The following is a 23,996-nucleotide window of genomic DNA, read 5'->3' on the forward strand; positions in this document are numbered from 1 at the left end:
TGGAACGCTAGCCACACCCCGGCAGGGGGAGGGCACGCCCCTTCCCACGGAGGCCTGAGAGGAAGCCTCTGGCAGCCCCCAGGCCAACACCTGCAGGCCCTGCCCTCCCCTTCCCTCCGGGGAACAAGTGACCTGCCACGCAGGGCAGGGGCCACAGACCCTCCACTGGTGACGACCGAGTCCAGGGCCTGAGAGACAGGCTGGGCCAGGGACAGACACCTGTCCCACGGAGACAGCACATACTTGGTGGTCTCCAGCCTTGCAGGAAGCGGCCTGGCCTGACCTGGGCGTCAGCCAGGTCTCTACCCTCAGGCCAGCCAGTTGCCCAGTCTTGACCCACCTGGCACCGGGGGGCCTCACGGGCAAGGGGCTGGAGCACGGTGCAGGCGGGATGGGGGGATGGGGGCAGACTGAGGGCGCCCAGGGCGGGCACCTCGTCCTCCTCAGCCGGGCCGAGTCCGTGGGCGGCCCCTGGGCTCCCAGGAGCGTCCCTTCAGGTCCGGAACCCGTCGGCAGAGAGACGTACATGCTGCAAGTCAGACTGCCCCACGCGTCACTCGACGTTTATCAAGACAAACTTGTTCAAGTCTTCAACAGGAAAGTGCAAAAGATGTACAAAGAAATGAAATCTCTTCTAGAAGTCGTCCTGGCAGAGGTGGCCGAGGGGTGCGTCCCGGGTGGTGTGGGGAGCACTTGGGTTAGGAGCAGGTGGCACTTCTGGGCTCAGGCGGCCTTGTCCCCATGAGGTGGCATTTCTCGCTTTCCCTTTCTGTCCTCGGGTGGCGTGGCTCTAGAAAGGCGGCAGCTTTTCTCTCCTGCGGGGGTCGGGCAGGGGGCCCGGCAGGCGCGGCTGCAAGAGGCAGATCACGGGTCACACAGCTGGGCGCTCGGGTCCCCACGGGGGTGGCACCCAACACCCTAGACCACCCACTACGACCTGTCATGGCCAACTGACACCAGGGGGTCCCCTGGCCCAGACCTCCCAGCCTTGGGCCACGGCCACACCCGGGGCGTGGAGGAGGCGGGGACCCCAAGGAGCAGCCTGTCTGGAACCGCCCCACCCCCGAGCCTCCGCGCCGAAGCAGAGGTTCTGATGGGACACACAGCTTAGCGGGGGCTGTCAGCGGGGCGGAGGCGGCCACAGCAGACTGGTGGTTTCTCAGGACTCAAACCCTCTCCCAGCCGGTAACACTGAGCCGCACACACGCTGGGCCACCCTCCTGGTCCTGGGCAGGGGTTGGGGGGAGGTGACGTCCCAGGGCGTCCACCACCCAGCAGGAAAGCGCAGGCAGAACGGTGGAGTCAGGGTTCCAGGCTGGGGGCAATGGTCCCTGACTCACTGCCGGGGTCACGCACGCACACCAACACACCGGCGTACAGAAGCACGCGTGTACGCAGGGGAGCACACCCACGTGCACCTGCCCTGCCGTGTGCTGCCCCCCCCCAGCCTCCCGGGGAAGCGTCTGGAAGCCTAGGAAGACACACCGGCCCCAAGACGGTCCCCGAGCGCGGAGGGGTGAGGCCCCCGGGCCCCAGGGCCGTGAAGAAGCGCAGGGACCAGGGTCTGTACTGGCCTGGCCTGACTCGCCAAGCCAAGGAGGGACAAGGGACAGCGCAGCACCCACGAGTGGCCTCACCTCCACTGGAAACGAGCCCGGCAGCAGAGGGAAATCTCGGGGACGGCTAGATATCTGCGGCAAAGAGAGGAGAGCTCGGCTTGCCTGGGGCGGCGGGGGGCCGGCTGGGGCCCCGCGGGCGCCCCTGCCCATGCCGCCCGGAAGCAGACGGGCACCTACCGGTCACATAGGGCCCCAGGGGCATCTGGTTGTAGTTGACAATCCCTCCCGGTCCAGGGCCCCGGAAGTTGGGCCCAAAGTTGTTGCTGTACATCTGGGAAGAGCCGAAAGCGCCCTGGAGGCAAGGACTCAGGTTTAAAGGTCCAAGTCCCGCGCCGGCCCGAGCCCCCACCCAGGGCGCCCAGGACGTGCGTGGGGGGCTGGGGCCGGGGCGCAGGCCGGGCCTGACCTGCTGGATGGTGGGGTCCCCGGCTCGGTTGGTCAGGCGGCTCAGGATGCTGCGCTCTGACATCTGGAGACGGGCGGCCACCGGGGGGATGCGGGACAGCATGGAGGGCAGGCGCGTCACATCCGCCTTCATGTCGCTCAGCAGCTCCTCCAGCTGGTTCAGGACTGGGGAGGGAAGGGGAGGCGCGGGGCGCGGCACCCAGGCGGGCACTTAGCTACCAGGCTGTGTCGCTGTGTTACTGCACCCGCGCAGCGGACGCCAGGGGGCGCCCTTCACCCGGCCCTCCCAGCCAGCCAAGCAGAGCCCCGCCGGCTGCTGGACAAGAGCCCGGTTTTCCCAGCAGCTTCTCCCGGGCCGAGGGCTGCAGAGATGACAGCCAGGAACCCCGACCCAACGCTGGGCTTCCCCCCAGGCCCTCAGCCAGCCTCCTGGCTCCCGGGGAGGCCTGCAGCACTGGCCACCGTGGGGGACAGGGTCCCCGCCCAAGGCAGAGCCGCCTCAGGAAACCTCTCCCAGGCAGCGGGGGCCGCAGAGTCTAGGGACCCTCACGTGAGCTTGGCTCACCCCCGCCCCCTAACCAGCCTGGGAACTTCCTCAGGATTTGGAGCACGAGGGTCAAGGATGTGAATCCCAGGAGACCTTGGGCAGCTACTTCACCTCCCCGAGCACCGACTTTAAAACGGGATGAGAAACCTCACCACTTAAAGATATTACAAGGATTAAAGAGAGAACGTAGTTAAAGCACACTGTCGTAAGTTGGGAGACTGGGACTGACACAAACACACGACTACATATAAAATAGATAACTAACAAGGACCTACTGTACAGCACGGGGAACTCTACTCTATACTCTGTAATGACCTGTATGGAAAAAGGATCTAAAAGAGAGTGGACATATGTATATGGATAACTGATTCGCTTTGCTGTACACCTGAAACTAACACAACATTGTAAATCTACTCCAATAAAAAAATTTTTTTTTTAATTTTAAAAAGGTCCTCTCCTCTTTCACTAAAAAAAAGTTAAATAAAAAATAAAACATGTTGTCAAGGCTCGATAAACGAGCTGTACAACTTATTGGTCACCTACCTGCCGCCCAGGGCCTGCACGGCACTGACCTTCCGAAAAAGGCTAGAAAAGCAAGGGCCTCGCTTTCCCCACAGCTAAGAGCAGAGGCTGGATGACAGCCTGTCCCATCTGATGTCCTGTCCCCAGCCCCACGCCCACACCTGTGGCTATGGAGCCGCTGGGCAGGAGCAAGGCGGGTGGGCCCCCCTCCAGGGAGCGGGCTCGCTCACCCTTGTGCAGGACGGCATTGGCAGGCTTGTTCCCGGCGAGGGACTCCTTGGAGAGGTGCTGGTGGCTCTCGGCAAGGCACTCCACCTCGGCCAGGCGGGCATTGAGGGCCATGGCGGGGTGGTTGGGGTCCTGGGTCATGTTGAGGTACGCGGCCCTCCGGAGTTGCTCCTCGATGACCAGCGCCTGCTCCAGCAGCTGAGGGGCGGGGGGAGGAGAGCGACTGAGCGCTGGCCTGGCCCCCCTCCGCCAGCACCCACCCCCGCAGGCCAAGGCTCTGGCGGAAAGCAGGGAAGGAGGACACACACCCTCACCCGGCTGTCCACCCTCTGGGCCCCCTTAGAGCCCGCCCCAAGCTGAGTTCTCTGCACCCATCACCCAGGGCAGGGACACTCGCCAAGGGGGGGTCTGGCCCAGAGCAAGGACCCAGCACCTGTTCGTTGATTGACTAAATGACTCCCGTTCCTGGACAGTCTGGCCCGCATCCGGATATACAGGGTGGGGGGTTGCTGCTCGCTCATTTCTTTGCCCCAGACCTTCATGTAACCTGCCCCAGACCTTCGTGTAACCTGACCCAGACCTTCGCGTAACCTGACCCAGACCTTCGCGTAACCTGACCCAGACCTTCGCGTAACCTGACCCAGACCTTCGCGTAACCTGACCCAGACCTTCGTAACCTGACCCAGACCTTCGCGTAACTTGACCCAGACCTTCGCGTAACCTGACCCAGACCTTCGCGTAACCTGACCCAGACCTTCGTGTAACTTGACCCAGACCTTCGTGTAACTTGCCCCAGACCTTCGTGTAACTTGCCCCAGACCTTCGTGTAACTTGACCCAGACCTTCGTGTAACTTGACCCAGACCTTCGTGTAACTTGACCCAGACCTTCGTGTAACTTGACCCAGACCTTCGTGTAACCTGCCCCAGACCTTCGTGTAACTTGCCCCAGACCTTCGTGTAACTTGCCCCAGACCTTCCTGTAACTTGCCGCAGACCTTCGTGTAACTTGCCCCAGACCTTCGTGTAACTTGACCCAGACCTTCGTGTAACTTGCCCCAGACCTTCGTGTAACTTGCCCCAGACCTTCGTGTAACCTGCCCCAGACCTTCGTGTAACCTGCCCCAGACCTTCGTGTAACCTGCCCCAGACCTTCGTGTAACTTGACCCAGACCTTCGTGTAACTTGACCCAGACCTTCGTGTAACTTGACCCAGACCTTCGTGTAACTTGACCCAGACCTTCGTGTAACCTGCCCCAGACCTTCGTGTAACCTGCCCCAGACCTTCGTGTAACTTGACCCAGACCTTCGTGTAACTTGACCCAGACCTTCGTGTAACCTGCCCCAGACCTTCATGTAACCTGCCCCAGACCTTCATGTAACTTGCCCCAGACCTTCATGTAACTTGCCCCAGACCTTCATGTAACTTGCCCCAGACCTTCATGTAACTTGACCCAGACCTTCATGTAACTTGACCCAGACCTTCATGTAACTTGACCCAGACCTTCATGTAACTTGACCCAGACCTTCATGTAACCTGCCCCAGACCTTCATGTAACCTGCCCCAGACCTTCATGTAACTTGACCCAGACCTTCGTGTAACTTGACCCAGACCTTCGTGTAACTTGACCCAGACCTTCGTGTAACTTGACCCAGACCTTCGTGTAACCTGCCCCAGACCTTCGTGTAACCTGCCCCAGACCTTCGTGTAACCTGCCCCAGACCTTCGTGTAACCTGCCCCAGACCTTCGTGTAACCTGCCCCAGACCTTCGTGTAACTTGACCCAGACCTTCGTGTAACTTGACCCAGACCTTCGTGTAACCTGCCCCAGACCTTCGTGTAACTTGACCCAGACCTTCGTGTAACTTGACCCAGACCTTCGTGTAACTTGACCCAGACCTTCGTGTAACTTGACCCAGACCTTCGTGTAACCTGACCCAGACCTTCGTGTAACCTGACCCAGACCTTCGTGTAACTTGCCCCAGACCTTCGTGTAACCTGACCCAGACCTTCGTGTAACCTGACCCAGACCTTCGTGTAACCTGACCCAGACCTTCGTGTAACTTGCCCCAGACCTTCGTGTAACTTGCCCCAGACCTTCGTGTAACTTGCCCCAGACCTTCGTGTAACTTGACCCAGACCTTCGTGTAACCTGACCCAGACCTTCGTGTAACCTGACCCAGACCTTCGTGTAACCTGACCCAGACCTTCGTGTAACTTGACCCAGACCTTCGTGTAACTTGACCCAGACCTTCGTGTAACTTGACCCAGACCTTCATGTAACCGGCCCTCTTGCAGCAGCCCGCCCCCAGCCTCTGTCCCCGCCAAGGACTGACCTTGAACCTGCGGGCCAGGAACTTGTTCTTCATCTCCAGGTAGTTGCCCTTGTGGATCTCGGACTTGAAGGGCTCGTTGAGGATCATGTATCTCGGGTCGTTCTGGATGTCCTGCCAACGGGCATAGCCGTGCCTGGGTGGGGCACCGTTAAGGGCAAACCTGGCCATGGGGTGGTGGGCGGGAGACCAGCCCGGGGTTCGGCGCCCTGGCTTTGTGCTCTCCAGATAATTAACTTTGGCTGCAAGATGAGCACGTCGACAAGGGTGACTTGACAACCAGTGGACACCGACAGGGGCCCCCAGGAGCCCAGACACGGCACCGAGCCTTCATCAGATAAACTCCTTCATCCCCAAAACCCAGAGGATGGAAGCATCCGAGTCCTAACCCCCAGCACCTGTGGCTGTGACCCTATTTGGAAATAGGCTATTTCCAGGTGTAATCAGATTAAGAAGGGGTCATCCCGGGAGAGAGTGGGCACTAATCCAGTGACTGATGTCCTTGTAAGAGGAGGAAATTTGGACAAAGAGAGACACCCAGGTAAGAAGGCCATGTGAGTGACAACAGAGGCAGAGACTGGAATGGTGCAGCTAGCTGTAAGCCAAGGGACGCCAAGGACTGACAGCCTCCACCAGGAGCTGGGGCCAGGCAAGGAAGGGGCCTCCGCTAGAGCCTTCAGAGGGAACAAAGAAAAACAGCACAGTTTTCTTGCCCAAAGTCCCACAGTTAGTGAGGGGCAGAGTCAGGATTCGAACCCAGGCAGGCTGGCTCCAAGCATCTTAACCTCCACGACTGGGTCCACAGGCCAAATCCGGCCCACAGCCTGTTTTTGTAAATAAAGTTTTATTGGAACACGGCCACACTTGTTGGTTAACGTGTTGTGGCTACTTCTGCTACCATGGCAGACTGGAGGAGTCCTCTGCAAAGCCTGAAATATCCACTCCCCGGTCCCTCCCAGGAAAGGTCTGCCGACCCCTGATCTACAACTTTCCACCTCTTGTTATAATAACCAGCCCCACTCCAGGCTGTCATGAAGGCCGGCTTTGCTGGGTGGCTCCCCCCGGGTAGCTGTGTGGCCCTCTCCTTGCCTCTGGGGGGTCTGTACTCAATGTCGCCTTCTCTGACCTTCCCACATTACACGCAACCCCCACCCACAAAGCTCCGTTTTCCCATCCTCCCTTTATCATGTTCCTTAAACCCCACACTTTGCTAATTTATGCTGTTCACCGTCTACCCCCAGTAGGATGTGAGCTCCGGGTAGACAGAGATTTGGGCCTGTTTTGTTCATGGCTGCATCCTCCGTGCCTGGCACATGACAGGTGATCAGTAAAGATGGAATTGAAGAATGAATGAATGAATGAAAGCCTTCCTAAATGGTGAAGCACCCTTCAGGTGTCATCAGTGGGAGGAGGTGAGGTCTGTATCAGGTAGGAATTAGGAGCATTGGTTGTGGAGTCAGATGGAAGGGCTGTGTGTCCCTGAGCAAGTTACTTGGCCTCTCTGAGCACCTGTTTCCTCCTCTGTGTAACGGGGATCGTAGTAGTGACCCTTTGGGAAGGCTGCTGTGAGGATGGAGTATTGAGTATAAAGGGACACGCTACCGTTACGATCACGGTCACTGTCATCATCACCAGGAAAGGGTCGCTGGCACCTGGTTAGGAGCACCAGCCCCTGACTCCTCATCCCACAAGCCCCACACCCCTCCCTGAGGTCCACAGAGGAACAGACCAGAGTCCTGCCCAGCCCGGCTTAGCCAAGGATACGTCACGATGCCCGCCAGCAGCCAGTAGTCATGGCGCCGGTGCCAGATGTCGTAGATTTTCCCCGAGGACACAGCAGCACGTTCCTCGTTCTGCCACAGTGTGTGTAGCTCTGGGAAGCCAGCCAAGGGGAGCAGAATGAGGTGCCCCCCAGCCCCCACAGAGGTGGGCCTAGGAAAGCCTCTCCCTCACTACCTACCATCTCCCCACCCCGAGAGGTTCAGTGTTCCAGCGTTACTAGGAAAGGTCATACCGTGGATTTTTGTCAACCATTCACACGTTAGTATAATATAAACATCTGCCCAGACTCCTGGGACCCACCATCAGGAAGCCTGCGACACAAACAGGCACTGCTCTCTGCCCACGGCCCCACCCCAGTACCTGTGAAGCCCCCGTCTGCAATGTTGAACATGAACTTGAACTTCCCGATCTTGTCCTCCCTCTTCCCCTCCTCATCTTCCTCTTTGTCACCATTTTGCTGTGTTTCAATGGGCTCCTTCTCCTCAGCTTTGGTGTCATCTGTGGGAGGACAGACCCACCTTCATCTATCCATCCCAAAGGCACTGCCCAGGGGCCTCTTTCCCCCAAGCACTGGGGACCCAAAGGCAAGCGGGAATCACATCTCCCCACCCACAAGGGGCTCACTGCCCAAAGGGATTTGAAACAGACAAGCCAGCAGCCCCCTCTCTCCATCCTGAGCAGGGAGGGCTGCTCCAAGCCTGAGTGTCCCTCCACCAAGTCAGGACCACCTGGGAACAGGGGGGATGCGGGGGACTGTGAAAATGCAGCTTATGTTGAAGTAGGGCAGTGCCGCCTTGGGGCTCTGATCTTGGGACGACCGTTCCAGAACATTCCAGCACTTAGAAGGACACAGGCTGCCAGCTGAACCCCAAATGCTCTAGGCCAAACTCTATGACCAGTTCTCCTTCCCTCTGGTGGTGGCCAGGGCCACAGGAGGGGTCAGGAGAGAGGAGGTGGAGGGTCTGTCCCCTGAGGGGCTGGTGAGTCCAGGCTCCCACCCAGCAGCTCTGATCAGGGCCTGGGGCCAAGGGGACGGTACCCAGGAGGCTGCAAGAGGACCAAGAGGCTCCAGATGGTTCCCTCAAGAGACCAAGGGACACAGGACAGAGCACATGCAAGAGCCCCAAACCTGGCCTGAAATCACTGCCATCGCCTCTGCTGTGAATCAAGCTCAGCTCCAACTTGTCCAGAATCTTCTCCTTCTCAGCAAGCACTTCTTCTGCAAGACAAAGTGTGTTCACAGAGTGGGGAGGGGTCCGGAAGGGCAGAGGAGACTCCAGGCTGGTGGCTTCCCAACAGTGCTTTAGCCATGCATGGAATCCTCTCCATCATCTTACTCAGAAGCCCAACAGGTACCATCAGGGAGGGTCCTCTGGGGAGGCAGGGTGGGGGCGGGACCTCACCCCACCCACCCATCCCAGCAGCACCCTCCCCCAAAACTTCTCAAGGCACAGTCTCCAAACCCTCCCTACCACAGTGATAACCAGAGGACTCAAAGTTCTGGCAACATGTCAGGGCTTCGTTAACACAAGACCCCTCTTACAGACACCCAGAAATGTCAGGCAATATCTATCACATTAAAAAAACACACGGGTGGGGCTTCCCCAGTGGCGCAGTGGTTAAGAATCTGCCTGCCAATGCAGGGGACACGGGTTCGATCCCTGGTCCGGGAGGATCCCACATGCCGCAGAGCAACTGTGGCCCACGAGCCACAACTACTGAAACCTGCGCGCCTAGAGCCCGTGCTCCGCAACAAGAGAAGCCACAACGAGAAGCCCACGTATCGCAACGAGGAGTGGCCCCCGCTCGCCACAACTAGAGAAAGCCTGTGCACAGCAACGAAGACCCAACACAGCCAAAAATAAAAACAAACAAAAAATAAAAAAATAAAAATTAAAAATTAAAAAATAAAAAAAACAAAAAACACGGGTGCACTCACAAGAAGAAAAGGAAATTGCCAGGTGCCATAAATGAATGGAAACTCAAAGCTCGAGAAGCATATGCTGGGGGCCTGGGCAGAGGGTGACTGGACACCAGGAAGAGGTCTGGGGGGCTCCAGCTGTGTCTCAACACCAGACAGGAAGGATGAGGCCGCAAGCCCCAGAGATGCAGAGAACTGGAATTAAACCAGTGAACCAACACCCTCCAACTGCTGTGCTCTCTGCGAAAGAGGGAAAGTTCCATCCGCCAGCTCATGGCCAAGCTGAGGAAGCCTGGCTCCCACATGGAATCTAGGGGGCAGAAAGCCCCCAGTGAGGGTCCAAACCCAACTCAAAGGCATACAGGCTGTGGAATCTGAATTGTGTCATAAAGACTGGTCCCAGACCAGCCAAGTCACTAGTGAGACCACTAGGCCCTGGGCTTCACGGAAATAGAAGGGGAGACATTTCCTGCTACCCAGGAATAACATGGGTTCTCATGGATAAAACAATCTCTGATGAAGATGCACCCAAATGAAACTCAGAAAACAATAGCCACAGCCAGACAGAGAGAAAAAAAAGGAAGAGAATCCGTAAGAAAAGACAAATCAAAAAAAAAGGAAGTAGAAAAAGCCAGATAAAACTTTTAGAAATGAAATACATAATCACTAACATTTTAGACATCTCCTTGTAGATTTCTAAGACATCCTCACGACTTCCTGGCCCTGGAGAACAAGCCTTGTACATAGTCGTCAGGACTGTGAATGTGATGGATTCTACTCCCCTGAGAAGGTCATGCAATGAGGCACAGGTGATCTTAAAAGAGGGAGATTATCCAGGTGGGCCTGACCTCATCACACCAGCCCTTTAAAAGCAGAGTTTTCTCTGAATGGTCACAGAAAAGGACGTCAGAGATCTGAAGCCTGAGGGGGACTGGTGCACCATTGCTGGTTTGAAGATGGAGTGAGCCCCATGGCAAGCAACGTGGGCAGCTTCTAGGTGCTAAGAATGGCCCCCCAGCTGAGAGCCAGCAAAGGAGGCCTCAGTCCTCCAACCTCAAGGAGCTGAAGTCGGCCAACAGCAAGAATGAGCTTGGAAGCAGATTTTCCCCCAAGCCTTCAGATGAGAACTCAGCTCAGCCAATGCCTTGACTTCAGTCTTGCAAGTCCCTTGGCAGGGAACCCCGCCACACCACCCCAGACTTCTGACCCATGCAACTGTGGGCTAATACACGGGTGTTGCTTCATGCTGCTAAATTTGTAATCATTTGTTTTGCAACCATAGAAAATAACACAAATGAATAGCTGTATAAAAGAAAGTAGGAACTGAAGCTAGATCTGAGGATGACTCAAAAAGCCTTGCAGAGAAACAGGAAACAAAAAAGTAAAAGATGTGAAAGACACGTCCGCCTCCCTCTTTCACAAACCTTGTACCTGCTTTCTTTTCTTCATTGCATTTGGAGTCTGTTATTGAACAAGACCTACTTGTGCTTATTGCTGATCACCTGGGTCCTCCAGTAGAATACAAATTCCATGTGAAGGCTTTGGCTTTGGTTCACTGTCTGTGCCCCAGAGCCTAGGACAGCCCCCAACACACAGCAGGCCTTCAATATATATTTGTGGGGTGAATGAATGAATTGATGAGTAAGAGGAATGCCAGGAGAAAATAAACATAATGGGAGGAAAGATAACATTCAGCGAGGGAGTGACTGAGAATCTGCCCATAACCGATAGAAGACACAACACTCAGCTTTAAGAATCACAGTCAGTAAGAAAAAAAAAAAAAAAAAGAATCACAGTCAGTCACAAGCAGGATAAATAAAAATTTCATTGTTGTGAAATTGCACATGACCAAAGACAAACAGAATATCTTACAAATGGTCTTTCCGTGTTAGGAAAGATAGAAAAGGCAGGTTTCCTACAAAGGAGCAGCAATTACCCTGAGAGCAGCCTTCTCAGCACAATGGAAGCCAGAATACAAAAGAAATAACATCTTTAAGTGCTGAGGGAAAACCCCTATCCCACCTCGAATTCTGCTATTATTCAAGAAAAACACAATAAGATGTAAAGGAAAAATAACACATAATGAGAGAATTTGTCATCCACAGAAATTTGCTTAAAGCACCATTGAAGGGTGTATTTTGGGAAGGAGGACACTGAACAAATCAACAATGAACAAACAAGCAAACACAAAACTTTTAGAAATAAGCAACAGCACATGGAAGATGAAAAGGGAGTGCGTCAGAGCTAAAGTTGCCTACAGTCCTTATAGTATTCAGGAGGTAACATGTTAAAAATTTAAGAGTACAAAATAGAATTGACTGTAAACCTTCCAAAGAAGTTGAGGGGAAAAGGGGAAAATAGAAAATGTGATCAATCCAAGAGATGTCAGGAGAAAAAAGAAGAAAAGGCAAGGGTGATATAAAGCACAAAATAAGAGTAGAAATTCATCCAAATACCTAGCTATTACAATAAATGTAATGAGATTAAATTTGCCAGCTAAAAGGTAGAGATTATATGATTAGATTTAAAACAACAAATCCCACCATATACTGTTTACAAAAGATATACCTAAAACTTAATTATACAGATAGATTAAAAATTAAGAAATGGAAGAAAATACTTGCAAATCACCATATCTGATGTGGAACATGTATTATAAAGAACTCTTATAACTCAATAATAAAAAGACAAATAACCCAATTAAAAAATGGACAAAAGGATCTGAAAAGACATTTCTCCAGCAAAAATGTACAAATGGCCAATAACACTTGAAAAGATACTCAACATCTTTACACAGAAGGGAAATACAAATCAAAACCACTTGAGCTATGACTTTTCACCCACTAGGATGGCTATAATCAAAAAGAGAGATAATAACAAGTGTTGGCCAGGATGTGGAGAAATTGGAAAACTATATACTGCTGGTAGGAATGTAAAGTGGTGCAGTCACTGTAGCAAACAATCTGGCAGTTCCTCAAAATATTAAAGTTACCATACAATCCAACAATTCCACTCCTATGTATATACCCAAGAGAACTGAAATCTATGTCCACACAAATACCTATATACAAATGTTCACAGCAGCATTATTCATAATAGCCAAAAGGCAAAATAACCCAACTGATGTTGGGTTAGTCCATCAACTGATGAATGGGAAAATAAAATATGGTCTATCCACAGAGTAGAATGTTATTCAGCAAAAAGGAATGAAGTTCCAATACATGGTACCAAACTGATGAACCTTGAAAACACTGTGCTTAGTGAAAGAAGTCACACATAAAAAGGCATATATTTTATGATTCCATTTATATGAAATGTCCAGAGCAGGCAAATCCAAAGAGACAGAAAGTAAATTAGTGATTGCCACAGGCTGTGGGGAGGAGAAAATGGGCTAATGGGCATAGGGTTTCTTTCTGGAATGATGAAAATGTTCTACAATTAATTGTGCTGATGATTCTACAACCCTGTGAATACATAAAAACTACTGAATGATACACTTTAAATGGGTGAACCGCATGGAATATGAATTATATCACAATAAAGTTTTTATTTATACTTTTAAGTAAAAGGATAGAAAAAAATACACCAAGTATGGGAATTCCCTGGAGGTCCAGTGGTTAGGACTCTGTGCTTCCACTGCAGGGGGCCCAGGTTCAATCCCTGGTCAGGGAACTAAGATCCCACATGCTGCACAGCATGGCCAAAAAGAAAAAAAAAAAAATACACCAAGTGTATACTAAACAAAAATAAGCTCAATCCAAATCAGCCTAAATGAACCTTAAAGCAAAAAGTATCAGGAGGGATAAGAAGGTTATTACATAATAAACAGAAAAACACTTCACAAGAAAATTATAAAAAACCTGAACCAATATGCACCTAACAACCCAATCCCAAACTATACGAAACAAAATCTGGCCTTACGATGACAGAGACTAACCCACACTCACAGTGAGAGATTTTAACACAAGTCTCTCAGATGTGACTGATCAAAGCAAACCAAAAATAAGTAAGGATATAAAAAAATCTGAACAACATAATGATCTAATGCATATATTTAGAACCTTACACCCAGCAATGAAAGGACAAACATTCTTTTCAAGCACACGAGTATTTACAAGATCTGACCACATTAAGCCAGAAAGCAGGTTTCAACAGTATCATATAAAAACAATATCATACAGACTCATGTGTTCAGACCACGAGGCCACTGATTCAGAAATAACTAATAAAAAGATGTAGCCCGGGCTTCCCTGGTGGCACAGGGGTTAAGAATCCGCCTGCCAATGCAGGGGACACGGGTTCGAGCCCTGGTCCGGGAAGATCCCACGTGCCGCAGAGCAACAAGGCCCGTGCGCCACAACTACTGAGCCTGCACTCTAGAGACCGCGAGCCACAACTACTGAGCCCGCGAGCCACAACCACTGAAGCGTGCACACCCTAGAGCCCATGCTCCGCAACAAGAGAAGCCACCGCAAGGAGAAGCCCGCGCACCACAACGAAGAACAGCCCCCGCTCATCGCAACTAGAGAAAGCCCGCACGCAGCAATGAAGACCCAACGCAGCCAAAAATAAATAAATAAAATTATTTAAAAAAAAAAAGATGTAGCCCAATAACCCCCAAACTGTACAGCAGGAAAAGTTAAAGCCCACATGTAGAGAACTGAGCCCCTGGCTCTCCCCTCACCCTGGGACCTGTGGTGCCAGGACAGAGCGATGCACAGCCCACCACCCGGCCAGGGAGAGACGGGGAAGAGGGCGGCCTGGCTGCCCTTCTCTGAGCCAGGCCTGACGCCGCATCAGGGTGGAAGCCCGCACCTTTCGGCAGCTGCTCGGGGGAGGGCTGGGCCTTCTCCGTCTCCTCCAGTCGCTCCTCTCGGGCCCTCTCCTTGCCCTCCGAGTTCTCGTGCTTGTCCTCACCCTCCGCTCTGTCCAGGGCAGCTGGCAGGGCCTAGGGAGGACAGACTCGGGAGCTGCGGGGCCTGGCGCCTCAACAGGAGTGGAGGCAGGGGAGGGGTGCTGGGCTCGGAACCCACTCTCCCAGCTCCCACTGCTCGCTCCCAACCCGCTCCCCAGACACAGAGGCTCGAACTTGGAACCAGGGGGCCTGAGTGACAGCTGCCTGGGCAAGGCCTGAGAAGGTCCCCAGACCCACCCCCACCCCACAGGGGCCCAGACACCTGCATCTTCCATACCTGGATTTCTGGGGGCTTCTTTGGCTTCTGCACCCCCAGCTCCTTCTCTTCCAAGTAGCCCAGTTGGGCTTCCACTTTGTCTGAAAGATCAAGGGAGACGGGGTGAGACAGGTGAGCTGGGGCGGGGAGGGGGAGAAGGGCAGAAAATGGGGCGTCAGAGAGGATCCCGGGCCCGGCACCTCCAGAAGGACAGGTGAACCAGGTGAGCGAGAGCACCCAGGCCAGGCCTGCAATGTGAGGAGCGTGGGAGGACCCTGGGCCCAGTGAGGCCAAAGCCAGGGGCCAACAGGACGGAGCTACATGCGGGGGTGGGGGGCCTCCCATCTGGAAGCAGGGAAGTGAGGTAGGTGGAGGCCCAGACTAGGAGCCAGGACGGCTGGGTGTGGTCCCGGCTTTCAGGCTGGTTGACTGGCCACGTGCCTCCCCCACGCTGAGTCAGTTCTTGATCCTGCAAAGGGCCAGTGACCCACGTGCTCTGAGCAGCCCTGGAAGGTGGTCACTATCCTGGCTCCACATCACGGATGAGAAAACGGGGCTTGCAGGGTAAGGGACTTGCCCACGGGCACACGGGTCCAGGAAGTAAGCTAGGCATGTCTAGTAAACTAGAGGGCACTTGAGCCCAGAAGCAGGACGTCCTCAGAGGCGCTGAGCCTCTCGGGGCCTCACCTGTCACCTGGGATAGGCAGGACGCCCCCGGCCTGAGGGGTCTGACTGAGGGAAGAAGATGCTTTGCCCAGATAAACACACAAATCACCAAAAAGGCAAATAACCCATTAAAGAAGGACAAAGGATCTGAAATGACATTTCTCCAAAGAAGACGCACAAATGGCCCAGAAGCACATGAAAAGATTCTCAACATCTTCAGCCATCACAGATGCAAATCAAAAGAGAAATGCAAATCAAAAGAGAGATGCAAATCAAAACCACAACGAAACGCCCCTTCACACCCACTAGGATGGCTGTAAGCAAAAAGTCAGATAAGTGCTGGTGAGGATGTAGAGAAACTGGAACCTCACACGTGGCTGGTGGGAATGAAAAATGGTGTGGTCGCTGTGAAAGTCTGGCAGTTCCTCAAAATGTTATACCATGTGACCCAGTGATTCCATTGCTAGCTATACGCCCAACAGAAATGAAGACACTTGTTTTCAGTTGAACACAAAAGTTCAAAGCAATGTTACTCACAATATTATCCACAATAGCCAAAAGGTAGAAACAACCCAAAATCCATCAGCTGATGAGTGGATACACAAAATGTGGTGGATCCAAACAATGGAATAGTATTCGGCCACAGAAAGGAATGAAGTGCTGATACCCTACAACGTGGATGAACCTGGAAAACATTATGCTAGTGAAAGAAGCCGGGCACAAAAGGCCACATAGTGTATAATTTCATTTACATGAAATGTCCAGAATAGGCAAACCCATAGAGACGGAAAGTAGATTAGTGGCTGCTGAGGAAGATACGAGGAGAAGGAATGTGGAGCCACTGCTAATGAGTATGTGTTTCTCTTTGGGGTGATGAAAACATTCTGGAATTAGAGGCAATGGTTGCACAATCCTATGAATCTACTAGAAACGACTAGATAATACAGTTTTAAAGATGGAACACGGTGGTGTGTGAACTACATCTCAAAGCTGTCATTTGGGCTTCCCTGGTGGCGCAGTGGTTGAGAATCTGCCTGCCAATGCAGGGGACACGGGTTCGAGCCCTGGTCTGGGAGGATCCCACATGCCGCGGAGCAACTGGGCCCGTGAGCCACAACTACTGAGCCTGCGCGTCTGGAGCCTGTGCTCCGCAACGGGAGAGGCCACGATAGTGAGAGGCCCGCACACCGCAATGAAGAGTGGCCCCCGCTTGCCGCAACTAGAGAAAGCCCTTGCACAGAAACGAAGACCCAACACAGCCAAATAAATAAATAAATAAATAAATAAATATTAAAGGTGCTAAAAAAAAAAAAAAAAAAGCTGCCATTAAAAAGAAAATCTCTCAGGGGAGTGACACTTCTGCAGCCAGAAGCTTTGGGCGGGGAGGGAGGCCAGCCCTTGTGGGATGTGGGGAGGACGTGGGGTCTCGCCATCTCCCGTGACCCAGGTGCCCTCCCCTGCTTGACAGAGCCCAGACCTGGCAGGCCCAGCGGGGCAGACAGAAGGTGGGCAGGGCTGGCGGGCACTGGTGTGTTGGGATCCGAGGAGATGACCTCGCCTGGCTTCTTGCCCTCGGGCCCCTCAGGGATCAAATCCGGGGTGCTGTACTTCCCATTGACGTGCTCAAACTCCTGAACCTGGGGCAGGTGGGAGGGAAGCAGGAAGGGAGGTGGTCGGAGCTCAGAACTGAGGGCCTCAGGGCAGCCCGTGGGACTGGGGGCGTCCCAGGCTTGGGGTGAGGCAGAGGTGCCGCCTCCACCCGAGGCTGGCCAAGCCACATGCCCTTCTGACTGCAAACTCCCCTGCCAGCCCCTACCCCCAGCCCGGCCCCACCTGCCATCCCGGCCTCCAGTCCCCACCCGCTCCGACTTCCCCACCCAGAGAGGCATCGTGGGTCCATGCCTCTAGCCTGACTCAGACCCTGGAAAGCCAGGCACTTGCCCTCTGCCCGCTGACCCCCCAGGGGCACACCTGGGCCGTGGTCGGCCACCAGGAAAAGCCCAGCAAAGGCTACTCACCCACCTTCTTCCTAACTAGTGACATGACCCCGATGCGCGTGAGCACGTGCTGCCTGGAGAGGCCCTCGCGGGGCACGCCGTCTGCGAAGGTCTCCGCGCCGTCAGCCCCCGGCTCACACAGGTGCCGCATGAAGAGGGACACGTAGGCTCTGGGGTGGGGGGGACCGGGGCTCAGGGAGTGGGGGGCCGGCAGGACCCCCGGGGGACCTCCTGGCTGGAATCATCACCCGTCGCCTGCCTCCCAACCAGGCCTGGCTGGGTCAGGCCCCAGGGAAGGACAGAAGAGGCCCCCCGGGCAGGGGACCCTCCTGGGACGGCCCTCGCCCCGGATAACCCAGATCCTTCGCGCTGCCGTTAACACCAGCTGCTCTGGCAGAGGGGACTGGTCAGCATTCTCTGCCAATGAGCCCTGCCCAGGCCTGGACCCCAGGCACGCCAACATCGGACAGCAGTGAGCTCTCCGGATGCCCTTAACCCGGCGGAGACGCCACCCATCGTGCTGGCTCGCCCCGACGGAGCCTGCCCGCTGCAGGGCGGGCGGCCACGCCCCGGGCCACCGCCTCAGCCCCTTTACCTAAACTCCTTCTCACTCTTCCCACGAAGGTCCCGCACCAGCCAGTGGGAGTTGAAGGCATCCTGGGGGGGCATGCCCCAGCGCATGATGGCGTTCAGAAAGGCCTTCCGCTGTCGGGCGTTGAAGCCCAGCACCTGGGCCGGTGGAGATCAGGGTGAGGGAGCGGGGAATTCAGAGATGTGGGAGAAAAGCACAGGGAAGGGAGGGGCACGGAGGAGCAGGGGTCTCCAGCGGGGGCAGGACCCAGAGGGGCACAGCCCAGACCAGGGCCTGTCCCAGGCCCACCTCTACTTGGCACTGACCCAGCGTGACCCCCCGGCCCTCCCGCCCCTCCTCCGCGCCCCGGGAGTGGCAGCAGCGGGGAGTTCTTTGCTCTGAAAGGGGACGAGAGAAATCTGGGGAAGGGGAGCTGGAAAAGCGGGGTGTGCACGCAGGCCCCACCTCAATGTTGCCGCCGACCCGGGCGAGAAGCGGGGGCAGGGGCTTGTCCCTGTCGCTCTTCAGCTGCCTCCTGGATTGTCGCCGTCCACCTGGGGGAGCAGCCCGCCACGACCCCTCAGCCGGGCCCAGGGTCCTGACCCAACCCACCCAGCAGCTCGCCCCAGGACAGCAGGCCCCTCAGGACCCACTCCGGAGGATGGATGCTTGTCCTGATGCCCCCGGGGCGCCCCACGCCGACCACCAGCTCCCCGACACACCGCCTGGGCCCCGGCCCCGCGCTGAGACTCACTCTGCCCTTCCGGCCTTTCTTCAAAGTCCTCGTCCTCGTCCTCGGATCCAATGGAATATTCGGACTGGTTGTCTGAGAGCTCGTCCTGCCACTCTGTGGGGGGTCAGGCAGAGGGGTGCAGGGTGAGCTATGCAAGCAGAAGCCCAGCCGAGCCCCCCACACCCAGGGGCACACCAAACCCCTACACCCCAGCCCGAGAACAGTGACAACGAAAACAGCCCTCATGTACTTCCTGTGAGCTCCCGTAGAATCCCTACAACCCTACACTACATCCTAAGACCTCATACCATCGTCGTCCCTATTTTACAGATGGAGAAACTGAGGCTTGCCTAAAGTCACACCACTAGCCGTGAAGTCACTGAACCACTACCCATCTTGTTCCCCCAAATACCCAACACCCCACACCTGCCCCGGAGCACCCTTTCTCCGAGAAGCTCTCCCCACCGCCTCCCGGCTCAGGCCACTCCACACGGCTGCTACTCTCCCACGCCCAGGGCTTCCCGCCACAGGGATGCCCTCCCCTCCGGCACGATCCTGCCTGCCGGGACACGCACCCTGGTCCTCCTGGGAGGCGTCGTTGTAGTTGACCTGCTTGCGGATGCGCTTGCCCTTGCCCAGGTTGCGGGCCAGGTCCTCCTGCTGCTGCTCATAGTGGTGCCGGAGCAGCTTCTCCCAGTAGTCGGGGTCCACGTTCTCCTCCTGCTTGATGATCTCCCGCTCCACCTCCTCCTGGGGACGCAGGTGCCATGGGCTCCGTGAGGGCGGGGCCAGCGCGCATCTCCGCCCCTAGGAGGCCTCGCTGCCTCTATCACATCTCACCCTCTAGGGGCTCAAGGAGGAACTGGAAAGCCTGCCTACTCCAGGAAGCCTTCCCTGATCACCCCCAGCCCCACATGTTCTTCCTCTTCCTGCTCCTGCCGCAGTAATTCATTCATTCATTCATTCACTCCACAAGTATTCCCTGGCCTTGTGCCAGGCACTGGGGTATAGAACAGAATAAGCCCCACCCTTGTCCTCAGGAGGCCCCCAGTTTCAAAAGGAAAACTGGCACGTGGAAGAATAATTAGCACCCAGGGTCCACGTGGAGGGTGGAGGGCCCACTCAGGAGAGACCAGGGAGCCGGCCTTCGGGATAATCGGTTTCGGAGCGTAGATGGAGAAGCTGCGGTAGGGGCGCGGCCGCAGATGGGTGGAGCCGCTGAAGGGAGAGGCGTGGTCACTGAGGGCGGGGCCGAGGAGGGGCGGGGCTTACCACGCCGTCCTCCTCGCGCACCACATACTGCGCCACCTTGAAGGAGCTCAGGTATTCATTCATGTTCTGCAGCTCCGTGTCGTCCGTGGCGTCCTGGTTGCGGTCCAGCAGCTTGGAGATGGCCGCATCATCGTAGTGGATCACACTGCTGTCCTCCACGTCCTTGTTGTCGCCTGGGGGCAGACAGGGTGCAGAGTTGGGGGACCCCCACCAGAACAGATTCCAGACAGTGGCCCTTCCCAGTCCCCTCCAGGGCTTGCAACAGAGGAGCACGCTGATCAGAGAATGTAACAGCCCACTGCCCGCTCAGCTACAGTCCACAGGCAGGGGAACCTGACAAAATGGGTTTGGGGGGCCCCCTTCCTCTCCAGGAGAAGCCATCCGGGGTACAGGAGGTCTGGGGGCTGGGCTGGGTGGGCCCCTACCTGGCGGGGTGCTGCCGTGCTTTTTCTTCGCGCTGGCGGCCAGGGCTCCCCCTTTGGAGGACTGGACATCAGGGATGGGCGTGGCGGGCCTCTGGCCCTGAGACATCATGCCTGTAGGACAGAGGTGGGGGGCCGCAGAGCTGGGGGGGCAGCACCCAGAGATGCCACCCTGGCCCCGCCCATCCTGGCCAGGAGGGGGGAGCAGAGGTGGGAAAGGCTGCACACTGGAGGTGCCCTGGGAAGGGAGTGTCTCGAGCAGGACCACCCCCCCGTGCCCCGGCACCCGGCATACCCACCCTCCACGTCGTCCTTGAAGAGCTCCTCCGTGCCGAACTTGAGGATGTCGTCCAGCTCCTGCTTGGTCATGGAGCCGGACTTGGAGCCCAGTCCCGGCCGCACCACCAGGTGCGTGAGCATCATCTTGCGCTTGGCCACCTGCGTGATGCGCTCCTCCACCGAGGCCCGCGTCACGAAGCGGTAGATCATCACCTTCTTGTTCTGCCCGATGCGGTGGGCGCGGCTGAAGGCCTGCGGGCGACCTGCAGCTTAGCACCCATGGCTCAACCGAGAGAGGGCTGGGGCTCAGGGTCAGGCACCGGAGGGCGGGGGGAGGCATGCACATGGGCTCCTGAGCGCGCTCTGCGTGGAACCAGCTGCCTGACTGCCCGTGGAGACGTGTGTGCACCAGGGCAGCCGTGCTCGCGTCCCGTGTGGCCTCCTGTGGGCCGGGGTGCCTGTGCAGACGGAACTCGGTGTGACTGCAGGTGTGCAAGGCAGCGGTGTGAGCAGCAGTGTGGCCAGTGTGCCTGACGTAATGAAGCCACACGGGGCTCTGACGGTGCTCATGCCGAGACGGGGGCTGCAGCTCCCCGGGAGTGGCCACTAGTGGGATGCACAGCCACCCTGCGAGGACAGGCTGTGATATGAGGACATGCCCGGGGATTTGCGCGTGAGGTGTCCGCATGACGTGACCCGGTGTGATTAGATCTGTGTGGGTGACTGTGCACGGGTGCACACACGTGTGCATGAGACATGAGTTTGTGTGTGCGCCCCAAGAGTGTAAAGTGTGTGCGTGCCCGGCCCTGCCCCGAGAGGGGTGGCCATGGACAGCAGAGTGTGTCTCTACTCCCACCACCCCTGCCCCCCAACCCTCCCATCCTTCCTCACCAGCCCCATTGCCCCCGCCTCCATCTCTTCCTCTCCCCACCTCCACAGGCCTTGTCCCCTCAACTCTATTTTCCTGTTCCTCCCAAACTGGCCCCCTCTGGGTCCCAGGACCCCCTCATCCTGCCCCACTCCACGGCCTTGACCCTAAGACTGATGGGACAGACGAGGGGTCATGGTCACACAGATCGCTGCGTGTTCTTGGACACATCCCCTGCCCTCCCTGGGCTGTTTCCTCTTTTGTACAATAAAGGAGCTGGAGGGGCTCACCTCCCAGGTCCCTCTTGGGGCTGGGACTCCACGAGGCGGGTCCAGGGAGAGGTAAAGCCCTGAGACAGTCTGTGGAGGGAGGGAGGGAAAGCCCACAGAGCCAGGGTCAGCGAGGGGCCCTCTGAGAGGGTTCTGGTGTCAGGGCCACACACCTGGATGTCATTGTGCGGGTTCCAGTCTGAGTCGTAGATGATGACCGTGTCCGCCGTGGCCAGGTTGATGCCCAGGCCACCTGCCCGGGTCGAGAGGAGGAAGCAGAACTGCTGGGCCCCAGGGGCTGAGGAAGAGAGGTGGGCGTCCAGCGGGGTGAGTGAGGGGCACACCCAGAGGGGTAGGGGTGGGGACGGGTGGATGGCAGACGGGAGAGCTGGAGGGGAGATCGGGGCAGGGAGGGCTAGAACTGTGACCCCATCACAGGCAACAATGGCCTGAGCTGTGCTCAGGGAAGCCGCAGGAGGCCTGGGGCCCCGGGCGGGGGGACAGAGCAGCCCACCTGAGCCCTATGGATCCCCCAGCTCTGAGCCCTGAGCCAACAGGATGGAGCCAGAATGAGAAGGAACCAATTTTCAAAGCCCAGGCGGGCAAAGAAGAAACTGCAAACAGCCAACAAATAAGGGCAGAGCCCCTGAGGGTCAGGCCCCAGGGAGCCCTGGAGAACTCGGTCCTTCCCGCCCTCACAGCTCCCCTGCCCGTGATGCTGTCAGAGCAGCCAAGGAACACTCAGGGTCACAGCTCCAGGACCCAGGCCGACCCTCTGGTCAGTGCCCACTGTGGCAGGACAGCTGGTTTTGAGGCCCATCAGGGCCCTTCCCTGAGTGACCTGGGACTGACCACGGCACCTACTCGAGCTGCAAACAGGTGTCCGATACTCCTGATGCTTCCCACTCAGACGTGTGCTGGGGCCGCATCTAGATGCTGAAACTGCACAGGAGTCGCTGCTTTGGGTTTTGGAGCCGTGGGACCCCAGCCCTGTTCTGAGGGTGGAAGGCGGGAAGCAGCCACAAGCCCCAGGGAAAGAGAGCTCATCAGCACTTGCTGCAAACCTGCCACTAAAGAGGTGCTGGACCACTTCCCCCTCCAGAGGTTTCCTCCACTCCAGAGCCAGCTCCTGGCCTGCCCCCCTCACCTCTACTTCCCAGGCAAGCAAGAGAGCAGGTTGGAAGTTTGGGCCTGTGTGGCCCTGCCCTTCCCTCTCCTTCCTCTAAGGGAGCGCTGCTCAGCTCTGGCCCTCCCCGCAGCCTGTGTTCCGGGGACAGGCCCCATCCGGCCCTGCTTATAACTGGAGGTTTAGCTGGTGTCCATACCAGAAGCCCACAGGTGCTGGCCAGACCCTCAGCACCGGCTTCATTTAGTAACAGAGGGATTTTCCTCCCCTTCTGCCTTCCTCCTTGTCTGTTTCTCAGCTCTGAGCAAGTGTTATCTACTGGCTTCTTGCACCCCAGCAGGCCCCTGGAAAGTTCCACGGAATGAATCCCTTTTACCAGCTCTTAGGACCTAAGGACTGGTCTGCTTTCTTCGGCCGTTTGAGGAGCAGCTACCCTGACCATGAGTTGGGTGGTCTGGCTAAGAGCCTAGCGTAGGAGGAGAGGCAGACGGGGCCCCGGGATGGGGTGGGGCGGGGGTACCGTTGAATCTGTCAATCGCCTCTTGCCGGAGGCCCCCGGTGATGCCACCATCAATCCGCTCATATTTGTAGCCCTCATACTCCAGGAAGTCCTCCAGGAGGTCCAGCATCTTGGTCATCTGCAGGGGACATGGTATGCCTGAGGCACTGCCGCAGAGCAGGGACCCCATGACAGGTGGGGGAGAGGACAGAACAGCCTGCTGAGTGGGGAGACAGGTGGGACCCAGGCAGACCTGATGCAGGGCCATTCTCTGAAGAATGCAGCCTCCAACCTCAACCCCCGGAGCCACTCCATCCCCCACACCAGCCCCACAGCCATCTGCCTAAGACACGGCTCTAAGCACGCGCCTCCCTGCTCTCTTCTCACAGGATAAAGCCCCAAATCCTCACCTTGGCGTTCCAGGCTTGCAGGATTGGTGCCCAGCCCATCTGGGCTTCATTTCCCAATGCTTCCTTCATACTCTCCAACCATCCCAAATTACCTGAACTCTCTTCCCACCCCCTTACCGCCTAGGAAACTCAAACAGCACCTCCTCTGTGATGTCTTCCCAGATTTCACCCTTTCCTATGAGAAGAGAAAAGCAGTCCCTTCTGAGCTCCCATATTCCTCCCATAATCAATCTGGAGAGATAGTTTGGCTGGATATAAAATTATCAGTCACCATTTTCCCGCAGTGTATTGAAGGTTTTGCAGTTGTCTTCTGCCACCTATTGTTGCTGATGTGAAATCTGAGGACAGTCTGATTGT

At 56.2% G+C, this 23,996-nt stretch overlaps 1 protein-coding gene across 3 annotated transcripts in view; it reads right to left on the minus strand.

Annotated features, from left to right (window-relative positions):
- Positions 1-749: 749 nt before the first annotated feature.
- CHD5 (chromodomain helicase DNA binding protein 5) overlaps positions 750-23,996 on the minus strand; it is a 63,129-nt gene continuing 39,882 nt past the window's right edge. For 2 of the 3 annotated variants that reach the window (XM_036831487.1, XM_036831471.1), the window contains 22 exons: positions 23,251-23,368; positions 21,778-21,902; positions 20,488-20,719; positions 20,192-20,302; positions 19,767-19,939; positions 19,070-19,244; positions 18,516-18,608; positions 18,227-18,315; positions 17,786-17,919; positions 17,216-17,360; positions 16,671-16,830; positions 14,549-14,628; positions 14,172-14,304; positions 8,565-8,654; positions 7,796-7,933; positions 7,418-7,526; positions 5,657-5,789; positions 3,324-3,519; positions 2,026-2,189; positions 1,797-1,911; positions 1,638-1,691; positions 817-850 (listed from right to left, as the gene is read on the minus strand). In XM_036831487.1, the coding sequence (XP_036687382.1) occupies positions 1,684-1,691; positions 1,797-1,911; positions 2,026-2,189; positions 3,324-3,519; positions 5,657-5,789; positions 7,418-7,526; positions 7,796-7,933; positions 8,565-8,654; positions 14,172-14,304; positions 14,549-14,628; positions 16,671-16,830; positions 17,216-17,360; positions 17,786-17,919; positions 18,227-18,315; positions 18,516-18,608; positions 19,070-19,244; positions 19,767-19,939; positions 20,192-20,302; positions 20,488-20,719; positions 21,778-21,902; positions 23,251-23,368 (2,721 nt within the window). In that variant the 3' untranslated portion in view covers positions 817-850; positions 1,638-1,683. Of the gene's footprint in view, positions 851-1,637; positions 1,692-1,796; positions 1,912-2,025; positions 2,190-3,323; positions 3,520-5,656; positions 5,790-7,417; positions 7,527-7,795; positions 7,934-8,564; positions 8,655-14,171; positions 14,305-14,548; positions 14,629-16,670; positions 16,831-17,215; positions 17,361-17,785; positions 17,920-18,226; positions 18,316-18,515; positions 18,609-19,069; positions 19,245-19,766; positions 19,940-20,191; positions 20,303-20,487; positions 20,720-21,777; positions 21,903-23,250; positions 23,369-23,996 lie in introns of all 3 variants that reach the window. The other variant, XM_036831479.1, reaches the window with a different exon arrangement.

The sequence above is a fragment of the Balaenoptera musculus genome, chromosome 1 (genome assembly GCF_009873245.2).
Source record: "Balaenoptera musculus isolate JJ_BM4_2016_0621 chromosome 1, mBalMus1.pri.v3, whole genome shotgun sequence".
Classification (NCBI taxonomy): Eukaryota; Metazoa; Chordata; class Mammalia; order Artiodactyla; family Balaenopteridae; genus Balaenoptera; species Balaenoptera musculus.